The sequence below is a fragment of the Notolepis coatsorum genome (genome assembly GCF_963971535.1).
Source record: "Notolepis coatsorum genome assembly, chromosome: 11".
Taxonomy (NCBI): Eukaryota; Metazoa; Chordata; class Actinopteri; order Aulopiformes; family Paralepididae; genus Notolepis; species Notolepis coatsorum.
Genome location: NC_140175.1, coordinates 43,632,098 through 43,646,388, shown reverse-complemented (window position 1 = coordinate 43,646,388; position 14,291 = coordinate 43,632,098). Strand labels below are relative to the sequence as shown.

At 39.3% G+C, this 14,291-nt stretch overlaps 1 protein-coding gene across 1 annotated transcript in view; it reads left to right on the top strand.

Annotated features, from left to right (window-relative positions):
* Positions 1-979: 979 nt before the first annotated feature.
* The window catches only part of npdc1a (neural proliferation, differentiation and control, 1a), a 97,134-nt gene continuing 83,822 nt past the window's right edge, over positions 980-14,291 (top strand). Inside the window, exon 1 of the mRNA XM_084324688.1 lies at positions 980-1,341. Within this exon, the coding sequence (XP_084180814.1) occupies positions 1,227-1,341 (115 nt within the window). The 5' untranslated portion in view covers positions 980-1,226. The remainder of the gene's footprint in view (positions 1,342-14,291) is intronic.

Here is a 14,291-nt window from a genome sequence, read left to right as displayed (position 1 = left end):
AGCACCCAGGTCCGGATTTCACTCTTTTATTACTGTCTATTTTAAAATTGCTATAGAACTCAGATATAGCCATATATAGAACTCAGACACCACTGAGTTGATTGCATATTTCCTGCTGTGTGAACTTTGTAATGAAACTCAAAGTATTAAGCGCAAAGTACTGCTCTGGGCTTTCTTATAATACATTAAAAAAAAAACGAACCTTCTTACAGTCCTATACTACCATGCACTCCTCCTACTATACAAATAGGTATTATGTCTATACACTCAATACTGCAGCACCCAAGTTTCAGCACTGTTTGATCATTGTTACTCAGCTGAAAGAGTTGTACCCTTTCTGCTGACTTGTTGTACAGAACTTGTAAGTCGCGTGATTTAATGTTCCATATGCCTTATCTTGACTGTCTATTTTGCTGCTGTCTATTTTATGCTAATTTTATGCCTATAATTTTACATCTGCACTTTATGCACCCCAAGTCTTTCTCTGGTCTGCAACATCCCCTTAACAATTGTGTGTGTTGAGCTGTACTGTATTGTACCCATTCTGCAATCTGTTAATACAATTTTCAATCAATCAATCAATGCATTACTCTTGATCTGCCAATTTTGTGCTCATTTTATGCCTGTCTTTTTTTTTTACTGCTGTGACGCACTTTGAGCTGCAATTCTTGTATGAAAGGTGTTATACAAATACAGTTTATTATTATTATTATTATTATTATTATTATTATTATTATTATTATTATTATTATTATTATTATTATTATTATTATTATTATTATTATTATTATTATTATTAAACCAGCTCTACTACCGCGTCATTACTACTGGGATCCCCGGCGTTGGCGTCATGACGCATTAGTAGAACTGGTTTAGAGGCTTTCCTAGAGGCTACGTACCTCCCTCTGATCTGCCTCCGTCCATCTAATGTCCCCATAGAGCCGCTGAACCAGCCGTCTCCGCCTCCCCCTCCCTCTCTCCCCGTCTCTCCATCAGCTCTCTATCTTTAGTCCTGACATGGATTATAGAGTCAGTGCGCAGAGCGTAAAGTGACAGACTACCGAGTCAAAACACCTCCGCCGGGCTGTCGCTTTTTGTAGCCCATTTGGACCAGATTCACAGTAGATCGTTTCTTCAGCGCGGATTCCTCGCAAATCAAGGGGATGGGGGAATGACAGCCCCCGCGTCCCCGTCTCTGGTTCTCCGTTCCTAAAATAAGCCCCAGGATGCTGCTGCTCCCTTGTCCGTCGATCGAGCGACAACCCCGGGCCTCGGTGCGGCTGCTGCCCGGAGTCCTCCTGTGTTTTGCCCTCGCCACCGTCTGCGCCAGCCGACCACCAGGTACTGTACAATATTATACATTATACACTTAATATTTCATATTGACAACTTCGTTTCAGTCTCCATGCTGGTCTCATATTGATTATTGAACGCACAGCTCAGGCTATTTGAAGGAGGGTTATCGCTATTCTTGTGTAGAATTGTGAAAACAGAGGCACTTGTCAGAAGAATGTTTCTCTAGTCTTCTGCGTTATAATTGATCTCAGCGGCATGTGATGTGATGCGAGCAACAGGGTGTTTGGTGGCTCCTTTCAGAGGGTTGGCTAACACTAGGTTCATCATATACTGTACACACACTAATTATGGCTTACACTATAGGCTACGTAGCGTGTGATGTCTTCTTTATAAACCCCTAATCTGGTTCTCCTACAATCTTATTTTTGCTAATGTCACGGTAAACCTCTCCAATACCCCCACCATTTGTTCTAAAGAAGACCTTGTAAACGACTAATATACATTTTCACAATCTTGTGCTGAAGTGTTCCCCAACAAAGAAGTCACTGGTTTAATGTAATTCTGCCTTGGACGAAATAAATGACCAGAATAGGAACAAGGAAAAGACGGCAGATTCTTCTCTTCATAATTTTCTCAATGGGTTGCATTTCCTTGTAGAAGCTGCTCTAAATAGCAGATGCACTGGTTTCAGTTTCTGCTGTAGATTCGTCAAAACAGCACTAAGAATAGTCTGATTATTATTTGTATTTTGTCTTGTGATTTTTTATCATTATTATTATTATTTTATAATTATTTTCTATTACTATTATTATTATTATTATTATTATTATTATTATTATTATTATTATTATTATTATTATTATTATTATTATTATTATTATTATTATTATTATTATTATTATTATTATTATTATTATTATTATTATTATTATTATTATTATTATTATTATTATTATTATTATTAAAGGAAACACTGCAATCAGTTTGTTATTCTATTGTTTTTATATGTAATGAACAAAATTTTTTAGAGGTCTGAAATATTGAAATACTGTTATGTGTGATTGATGACGAGTAGCTCAGGCCTGCTGGTAGTGTTGTTGAGTTGGGGTAATAACCTGTGTGCGTGGTGTGTGTGTGTGTGTGTGTGTGTGTGTGTGTGCGTGTGTGTGTGTGTGTGTGTGTGTGTGTGTGTGTGTGTGTGTGTGGTCATGTTGGGTTGGGGAGATAATCTCAACACAAACCCTGTGAGAGAGGCAACATCTGGACACTAACATGCAATCTACTATCTCTCTGTCTCTCTATATTTCTCTACTCTCTCTCTAGTCTCTCTCTATCCCTCTCTCTCCCTCTCTCACTCTATCCCTCTCTCTCTCCCTTTCACACACACACACACACACACACACACACACACACACACACACACACACACACACACACACACACACACACACACACATACACACACACTTTATCTCTGTCATTATCTGTACACACAAATGCTGTATCTGTTTATTTATACCAGGGTATACCTGTATTCTTATTGTTTCCATTACCCTGCATGCATGTACCCCCTGCCTGGGGGGGTATTTCCAACGATGGAAATTAATTCAAATAAAGTAGTTTCCATTGCCCGATGTGAATATTCAAGGCGTAAGCTCCTTGGGCGGGTGTGAGCGTGCACAGAACACATTAGGCTGATCAGCCCAGTAGTATGGAAGATTATGGTCCACAGAATGCCTGTCAGACAGACACACACACACACGCACACATGACCAAAAACATAATCCCTAGATAGATAACAGGAGAGGCATCTGGAGATAACAATTGCATGCAGGGATGGGGTCGTTTACGGTCAAAGATGAAACATCCTAAAATATATGTTTTATTTGGAGACATTTGTCCGGTGCACTCACACTAAAAGCAGTAGCCTAGTATCATTAGATAAAGCATGATCTTACAAGAAGGAAGCAGGGTTTGGGTCAGTTATTCTTTTAAATCAATCAGTTCATAGGGTCAAGAGAAGGAGTGGTGTATTAGTGTGTAGACTGTATGTTGGGGCATGTTTTTGTGTAATTGTATGTTCTTGGTATATTTTGTATATTTTTTAGGGACATATTAGTGTACAGTATGCTCATGTTGAGACGTCATCAGGCCCTGCCAAGAGAGGTCTGGAGCTATAGACCTTTTCTAACTTGACAATATAAACATTCTAAATGGGTCCAAGTTTATTGCTAATACAATAGCTGACAGGAAATAACCTGGAGCCAAACTGTTCCCCTAGCAACAGAATAGCAACGGAATTGATCTGAAAAGGTCTATATATGTTATATATATATATATATATATATATATATATATATATATATATATATATATATATATATATATATATATATATATATATATATATATATATATATATATATATATATAACATATAGCCATAACATAATGTATGTAGTAATATGTAATCTTTATTGAGTGTAGCCTAACTCCTTTATTACCCAACCTCATCACATGAAGCACGTCAGAGCAGTCAGGGAACATCCAGTACCCACCATGAAAATTAGATTGCTTTGAACAGAGCATAATGAATAAATAAATAATAAATCAAAACTGTATAAATCAAAACTGGTTACATAAACAAGGTTATTTCTGCGACCCACTACACAGAAATAGTAACCTACACGCTGTGAATAATGACAGGTTACATGAATCAGGCTTGGTCTGACGCATAGTTCAAATATTATTGTTTGCTTCAGATGGAATCGGCACTATTTTGATTCGGCGGATCTTCTCCTGGTAACAAGACTGATTGGCACCACAGGAACTGCACCCCCTCATCTTCCCTGCATGTTGACTTCCTCATTACTCCCATTCCACTGGGAATGCATTGATATCCATATACTGGTGTGCTATCAGGCTGATACTGGTGTGGGATATTGGGCTGATACTGGTGTGGTATATCACACTGATACTGGTGTGGGATATCACACTGATACTGGTGTGCTATCAGGCTGATACTGGTGTGGGATATTGGGCTGATACTGGTGTGGGATATCACACTGATACTGGTGTGGGATATCACACTGATACTGGTGTGGGATATCAGGCTGATACTGGTGTGGGATATTGGGCTGATACTGGTGTGGGATATCACACTGATACTGGTGTGGGATATCACACTGATACTGGTGTGGGATATTGGGCTGATACTGGTGTGGGATATCAGGCTGATACTGGTGTGGGATATCAGGCTGATACTGGTGTGGGATATTGGGCTGATACCAGGTTAAAACAGGGGGATGATGTAGGAAAAATCTAATACCAAGATCTTTGTTATAGTGTCATAAATCAAAGCAAAGTGATTTGATTTAATTTATCCCCCCCCCCCCCCCCCCCAACGTAGAACATTGTTAAATCTCTCCAATTGACAAGAAACATTATAGCTTTATAATCTTCATCCAGTGACCCCACACTAATGATTTCTTCTGAATTGTTCAGTAAAGAATAATGGATTGTATGGATACTTGGTCAGTAAGGCTGTAATACACTCAGCTCACGATTCGGTTCGATCGCAATACTGGGCTCACAATTAGTTTTGTGCTGTCACAGTCTCTCTATGGACCAGCTCCAGATGTTTCATCTCCTATCATCTCCTATGATAGATACATGATTAGACATGACGTCACATGGGAAGTCAGTCTTAATGTAGGGCTGGTCAGTGGCCTGGTGGTGAACTCTACTAGTCACTGTATGGTTGTTAAGACGACTCCCTCAGGGACTGGACAGTTTACACTTTAACTGTACACACACGCACACACGCACACATGCACGCACGCACGCACACATGCACGCACACACACACACACACACACACACACACACACACACACACACACACACACACACACACACACACACACACACACACACACACACACACACACACACACACACACACACACACACACACACACACACACACACACACACACACACACACACACACACACACACACACACACACACACGCCTGTCACCTGCCTGCCCTGGAGCCTGGAGGATTATTCATGAGTTTGAATGACAGAGATGAGAGGGCAGAGAGGGAACATGAGTAACAGGTGGAGAGTCTGGCTGAAGGAGGGGAGAGCAGGGAGCAGGAGTAACAGTCAGCTGGAGTTTAACTGAAGGAGGGGAGAGCAGAGGAGGAGGAACCATCTGGTGGAGTGACACACAAGCTCTTCCAGAGGACTTACACACTCTGTTTGTGCAGCTTTAAAGGCACAGTCTGTAATCCAATTATAAACTAAAGGATGCTGAAACAATTGAATCTGAGGCAGGGCTTTTTGTTGCTGTTGTTTTTTGTATTAAGCTGATTGACTGATTGGCTGATAAAAATTAGAGGGGAGGAGGGGGGGGGGGGCATAGCAAAATAGCATGCATCCTCTTACACAAAAGCAATCTAGAAAATGTATCTAAAGAGCCAAGTAATGCTTTTTTATCAATATATAAACTGTATATAAGCCCAATTGAACAAACCCTTTCATAGTCATTTTATGTATTATTATTATTATTATTATTATTATTATTATTATTATTATTATTATTATTATTATTATTATTATTATTATTATTATTATTATTATTATTATTATTATTATTATTACTACATGAAACTAGGGGTTTCAGGTTAAAATGTATCGAATTGTGAACTCAAAATAAAAAATTGTGTTGAATCTGAAACCCCTAGTTAAAATCACATGTTTTTCCCATCTGATTGTAAATGTGAGTTATTGTCGCACCTTAGTTATGACAACACTGTCTCTTCAGGTGGAACTGCCCAGTCCGCCCTGACAGACAAACCTCACAGTCCAACCTGACAGACAAACCTCACAATCCGCCCTGACAGACAAACCTCACAGTCCGCCCTGACAGACAAACCTCACAGTCCACCCTGACAGGACAAACCTCACAGACCTCAGTCACCGCTCACACAGCACTCAGAGCTCAGTACTACGTTGCTATTATGGTGTCAGAGATCTCCGAGTGTGTACACAAGACAGAGTGTCCTCCTCCAGATTAAGGGCCTAGCAGGTCTTCGGCGATATGAAAGAAAATAAATATCACCATATTCAGAGGCACTTTTTTTTTCATATCAATACGTACGGAATATCACATAGATAAGCCAATTGATCACTTCACCAAAAAAAACAATGCTGATTTATTTTGCACATAATCTCACACACATCCAAAAACTCACAACTGTTTTGCAGACATTCCTTTAGTTTGACAGTATTGAGAATAAATGAGGTTGAATATGGCCACCAAATGTTCGAAAGCTATCTCGGTTTCTGTAGGTTTTAGCGACCATAATTTAATTGCAACTATGTTTAAAGCGAAGGTGCCCAAAAGTGGGCCCAAGATTATCAATAAAAGAATGTATAAAACATTTTGTAGTGATAAGTTAATTGAGGATGTGAAAAAACAAGAATTGAGAGTTGGTTCTTGAAGAAAGCGATACAGAGGCTGCATTAATATATATTTTTTTAATTGTTTAATAATATTTGTGATACACATGCACCAATCAAAACATTTACTGTAAGGAAAAATATAGCCTCCTGGCTTGATGATGAATGATGATGATGAATGAAAGTGTATGAAAGAGAGAGATGCTCTTAAAGAGGCTGCGGTTGTTGCCCTTTTGACTGGCAAGTGTATCGCGTTTTTAGGAACACAATAACTAAAATGAACAGACAGAAGAAAAAACAGTACTATAAAGTAAGATTTGAGGAATGCAAAAACGACAGTAAGAAACTCTGGAGAGTGATCAATGAAGCTGTAGGTAGAGATCAAATTAGCAAGATGCCTTCATTCATAGAAGTAGAGGGTACATTTATCACAAAACCAGCTGACATAGCAAACTATTTTAATTGTTTTTCATTGATAAGGTAAGCACAATTAGAAATCAGATGATGACGGTGAATGGCAAAAGTTCAGAGTCGATCATAAAAAAGAAGATTATGCAGGACAAGGTGTGCAGTTTTGAGTTCAGGAGGGTTGATGCAAAGGAGGTGGAAAATCTCATATTTAATATTAAAGGTGATAAGCCCTGTGGTGTTGACAATCTGGACGGCAAATTACTGCAGCTATAGCAACCGAGTTTGTAGCGGTGCCTATTGGTCACATCTTTAATTTATGCTTTGAGAAAAGTGTATATCCACAGTCATGGAAACTTGCAAAAGTCACTCCACTGCCGAAAAACAGTAAGGAGTCCTTCAATGGGCCAAATAGTAGACCTGTGAGTATCTTGCCTGTTAAGTCAAATGTTTGAGAAAATTGTATATGCAAATTCAGGGATATTTGGAGGAAAACAGCATTAACTCAGAATACATAAAAAAAATAAAAAATAAAGATGTATCCACTTTTTCTCCTTATTTTTCTATTTTTCTCTCATCCCAATTTCGCCTCGCCAATTCTCCCTTCAATTCTCCCCTCCCCTGTCTCGAACGTTGCTATATGCCTCCCACTGGTCGGCTGCAGTGAGGACAAAGCCTTGCATCACGTGTCCCCTCCGGTACACGAGGAGGCAGCCGTCGCATCTTTTCACCTGTACAGCGCGATCTCTCAGTGGCAAGGAGTAATGCATGGGAGGCTCACGCCGCCCCCGTCGCTTCCTGATTCTGCTGCACAGGCGCACCAACCGACCTGTAGGAGTCGCTGTCCACAACGTCCGATCCCCACACATCAGCTTCCCACCCCCTAATACTGCCAATTGTATTAGTATGAACGACCAGCCAAGCTGATAGCAATGCGGAGAGCTGGGCTCAAACCCAGCGTCTCCTGCATTGGTGGTGAGCGCCTTGCCCACTGCACCACCTAGCCGCCCATTTGTGGACTTTTATGAATCCACATCAAGTACAAACAATGTTGATAATGAGTTATAAATAATGTAGAACTAATTTGTAAATGTTATACAAATATAGTTATAAATGATTTAATAATAATTTACGAATGTATATAAAAGGTTTGTTCATAATTAGTTAATTATCTACAAATACCTTATAAAGGTCTTATAACTGAGTGTTATTATAAAGTGTTACCCATTTTTGTTTAATATTTATAAAGGGTAAACCTAAGTCTTTGTGGTCAGAACTACAACCCACAAATACTAGACATGGCTATGTCAGCAGACATGCCGTGGGTCTTCATTTTACTCTACCTCTACCAAGAACAAAATACATAGAGAACCGTAATGTATAGAGCTGCTGCATACTGGAATTGTATACCTGTGAAGATAATGATGATCCGTAACAAATTTACTTTTAAGAAAAAGTTGAAGGATGAATAGTGAAATACATTTGAATTCCTGATTTATTTAGTTAGTATTGTTAGTTTAGTTAGTTTATTGTACTGTATTTGTGGTTGGAGCCTTTGTGTGTGTTTTTTTGTGAGATTTTGAAGATGTTGAGAATGTGCTTAGGCTAAGGTGTTTCATATGTTTTTATTGTTTTTTTGTTACTGTAATGTAATGTAATGTACTGTAATGTTGTAGGTTGTGTGTTAGGACCCCAGGAAGAATAGTTTTTCACCCATGGGGATCCATAAAATAAACATAAACAATAAACCAGTGATCCTTGTGTTGTGTTAATTAAAGCTCAATGAAATGATGTACAGTGTAGATGAAGAAATAGCTATACCTTATCTTATAGGGACTGCTACCTTATCATTTCATGGTGCTGTAATTAACACAACACAAGGATTCAGTGTCCCCGATGACATCACTGGTGGCCATATTCAAACTAATTTACTCTCTAAATGAATGTTTTTGGATGAACATTACTGTATTTTTGCCACTGTACTTTGTTATTTTTGGATTGTGTACAATTCTTACTGCCTCTCCAGTGCTGGGGTCCTACCACACACAACATCATAAAAACGGTTCTTCTTGGCAGTCCTGGTTAAGATGGCAGCAAATAAATCTAAACCGCTTTACAATTTGTTCCTCACATTTTACATTTACATTTAGTCATTTAGCTGATGCTTTATCCAAAGCGACTTACAAGATCTGTATGACAAGTCATCAGGAAGGGCACAACTCTATCAGCTGAGTAAAAATTTTCAACCATGCAAGGTGCCAACTTGCTCATCTGGAGCAATTAGGGGTTCAGTGTCTTGCTCAAGGACACTTCGACACGCTGCCCGGGAGGAGCGGGAATCTAACCGGGAACCTCCGGATAACCAGACGACTGCTCTACCTACCGAGCCACTGTCGCCCCCGATTAACGTAGTGGAGCGGCATTCGGGTTCACGTACAGACAGGAAACAGTAGCAACAATGAATTGCCGTCTGATATCAATAATGATACAAGGAGGAGGATGAGACGCAGTTTTCTCACGGAAGAAGTCTAGCGCGGAGAGACAATGCTTCTTGCAACACGATACATCTCCCATTGGTATGGGGAAGTTTCCACGACAACAAAGATCTTTATAACCTTTATAACAGTCACAACAACAATTCTATCCTCTGGATTCTCTGGAATGAGGAAGAGGGCAGAAAAGCTGTGACTGTGACTTTGGAACGTTCCAACCCGCAGCTCTGAGAACTGTTTTAACCCTTTCACTACCACACTACCAAATGGTTAACCCTTTCACTGCGACAATACGGAAGGTTAACCCTTTCACTGCCACACGGCAAAGGGTTAACCCTTTCACTACCACACTACAGAAGGTTAACCCTTTACTGTCACACTACAGACGGTTAAGATCTGTGTGGTAGTGAAAGGGTTCAAACGATTCACACTTCCTTGGGGTTGCAGAGATGTTTTAATTCGAGGCATCTACTGTAGGACCTGGTTTTGGAGATAGTTTAGGATTTTAGCCGTGGGCTTGTACAGTGAATACAAGCCCACAGCTAAAACCCTCTGCGTTAATAGCTCAATCAGTGATCCAAACATTAACAAATGTATCCACCTAGCAAAAATAAGAAGTAAGACACGTTTTCATTCTCTCGTTGATTGACTGAGCTCGATACAATGACTGAAACGAGGTAAATATGAGTTGTGGTTATAAAGCATTTATAGTCATACACTGCTTTATTATATATAATAGAGATAATAAATATTATCTCTGCCATTCCATGTAGGCTTGCGAATACTGTATGAAAAGCTTAGCACAAATGAATGGAAGCGGATACGGACCACTTAGCTGTCAGCCAAATACACCTCTCCCAGAGTTTTAAGCTAGGCTAGTGGTCTGCATCTGCTTCCATTCATTTGTGTTAAGCTAGGCTAGCTTGCAGCCGGATAACTTACTACTGAACACACAGAGAGGAAATTGGTATCTATCTTCTTGTCTGACTTATAAGATCAGATGCCAATATTGTTCTGCCTTTATTGATGTGTTTATTTTAATGCATTCATTTTTTAAATAACCTCCCCTCGAAGCCTCCTTGAAGGACTTTAGAAACCAGGATTTGAAGGCTTATATTGTCACTTCACTGAAGAAAAAAAAATGCGCTGATTGTTTGATATCTTCCTTCAAGAGTCTATCACATCAGAGACTTCTGAGAGAATAGAGTTCACATATGTAGTGAGTGACATGGCCTTTGAAGAGCAGCACTTGTAGCTTTGAGTCTTTCATGTCGCCCACATGGACTTCTGGCATCTGAAAAAGAAAATCGGAGCCATATCATATCGTGGCGTATAGAGTGGCGTGTTTAAACAGAACCAATAAAGGAGGGAAAATGTACTTCTAAGTGACATAACAGAGTAAAACCAAAGTGTTATTGTTGTTGTCGATCAGACTCCTTTATACCACTGCTGTGTTTTTCAGTCTCTTGGCTGGCAGCTGTGGCCGTAGTCTGAGGAAAGAATGAGAGAGAGGAAAAAGATTTCACAATTGTAATTGGTCAGCTAGAGGCCTCGTTGCTGTGGCAACTCTGTAGTGCCCCCCGTATCGCGCTCTCTCTCTCTCTCTCTCTCTCTCTCTCTCTCTCTCTCTCTCTCTCTCTCTCTCTCTCTCTCTCTCTCTCTCTCTCTCTCTCTCTCTCTCTCTCTCCATGTCCATGATAGGGGTTTAGTCCCAGAGGAGTTCATATTGTTGCCAGCTCCACAAACCCAACCCAAGGAGCCTGGAAATGAGAGGGATGATATTGATTCAATCTCACTTGCACGCACACACACACACACACACACGCACGCACGCACGCACGCACGCACGCACACACACACACACACACACACACACACACACACACACACACACACACACACACACACACGCACGCACGCACGCACGCACGCACACACACACACACACACACACACACACACACACACACACACACACACACACACACACACACACACACACACACACACACACACACACACACAACAGGTAAAACAGACCAGACCAGAGAAGGCCCAGTTAGAATATGTTCCATATGACAATTTAACCCAGGTTTCACTGACATATCGGAAGTATTTCATACAGGTTCTTAGGTTATATTATGTGGTGGTGTGTCAAGCTGGGGTGGGTTTAAGGTTATATGTGGTGGTGTCAAGCTGGGGTGGGTTTAAGGTTATATGTGGTGGTGTCAAGCTGGCGTGGGTTTAAGGTTATATGTGGTGGTGTCAAGCTGGCGTGGGTTTAAGGTTATAAATTCTATATTATATGGTGGTGTTTGATTAAGGATAAAGTTGGATGACATGTTGCAACCCTGAGAGATCTCTAAAGAATGGTGATGTAACGAAGTATTTATACATGATAGTAGATAAAACAAGTGGGGCATTGATTGACGTACATAATACCAGTTATAGATATGATGTACAGACTATGGGGGAATGATTGTATAGAGTTTGTCTGATACGGTGGCAGGCCGCCATAAGTAAACATACTGAAACACTTACATAACTGGCTTCCTCACCACTGCATTTACAGTACATATCAGCATTTAAACAACTATTCTAATTTTTTTTTTTTTTTTTTTCTTTTATTATTATGTTTTCCTTTATCAACTCCTTATCATAACATAATGGGGGGAATCATCAATGCTCCAAAATGATGCAGCCTGAATATTTACTAGAGTTGTTTGGATTGTCTCCTAAATTGATATTTATGATTTACTGTCAGTAAGGGGTGTAATGTGTATACTGTGTATATGTATGCATATATGTATTTGACTTATGGTTGATCATGTATACTAGTGTCTTGTTGGTCCATGTGGGCTGGGCAACAAAATAAAGTACATGACACTTTTTTGATCATTAAAAGCAATCAATCAATCACTCAATCAATCAATCAATACATCAATCAGTGATTGAGTATGTCCACACACACGCACATGTTGGTGCATGTCTGTAGGCACATATTCAATAAGCATGGCTGCACAGGGCCTACACAGGGCCTACAACAGCAGCAGCACACAATCTTACAAACTAAAAGACAGAAGCAGAGCAGAGGAGGACAGGTTTTTGCTTTTGTTTTCAATCTGTACGAAACACGACTCATCACTGTGCAAATCCTCAAGTCTTTGTCTGCTCTGTTTGTTTTGTCCTGCTCTCTCCACCATCATTCAGGAGTTTAGTTACAGAACAAGATATAGAACCACTCACACCAAATATGACATAACTGACTAAAAGGCTTCCTGGCATTGAAGTAAAAGCTTTTGTAATACTGATGGTATTTACTTAAGTATCTGAAAAGCTTTGGCTTTCAATAAAGCATTGTTTTTCTCAGGATCTTGAGGTTTGACGTTAAATTAAATTCAGAACAACAAGAAAGGGATTCCATGGGATTAAAGGGCGTGCAGGATGAGCCAAGAAACCCAAAAAGGGCTTATCAGGTTCCTCCCCTCAAAAGCTAACAAAAGCGCCTTGGGTACGTAAATAAATTCAAGCCATTATTATTACATATTATTATTAAAACAATTCTAACAAGAAATTAAAAGGTAACTAAACAATACTAATGATAAATTAAAAGGTAGCATAACAATACTAACGAGATACATTAAAAGGTAACTAAACAATAATAACAAGATCACTTCAAAGGTAACTAAACAATACTAACGAGAAATGTAAAGCTAACATAGCAATACTAACAAGATCAATTAAAAGGTAACAAAACAATACTAACCAGATAAATTAAAATGTAACAAAACAATACTAACAAGATAAATTAAAAGGTAAAGAAAACAATACTAACAAGATAAATGAAAAGGTAACTAAACAATACTAACAAGATAAATAAAAGGTAACAAAACAATACTAACAAGATAGATTCAAAAGTAACAAAACAATACTAACAAGATAAATGAAAATGTAACTAAACAATACTAACAAGATAAATAAAAGGTAACTAAACAATACTAATGAGAGAAATAAAATAAAAAGGAGAGTGAGTTTGTGTGTGAGAGAGAGAAAGATAGAGAGGGAGAAAGAGAGAGAAAAGGAGAAAAAGACAGTGAAAAGAAGAGAGAGTGAAAGGGAGAGAGGGAGAAAAAAAGAAAGAGAGAGAAAAGGAGAAAGAGAGAGTGAAAAGGAGAGAGATAAATGATAGGAGAGATATTATAATGAGTCTGTAGAGAGATGTCTCTAATCAGTCAGTCATGGATAGCTGCTTTGCCTCTAATCACAAGAATGGCATGTTGCTTCTCATCTATGACACATTGGATTAATTTTTATTATAATCATTTTAGTTAGATAATGGAAATAAATACCATATCAGAACTTTATCTCTTGATGATACATAGCATTCTGAAAGAAAAACTGTTGCTGTGTTCGCTGGGCTGTGGTCTGTTATACTCTGCTCCTCGCTAATGATGATGACAGGAATTAGCCTGTGTATAATGGGTCATAAATTTCACTCTCATACATGACAAAAAGACCAATTACATCTGAAAATAAAACACAAAGTGAGATAAGGAGGAGGAACAAGGCTGCAGCGACGGGCGCAACAAGAGAGAGGGGGGGGGGGGCAAGGGGAGAAAAGGAG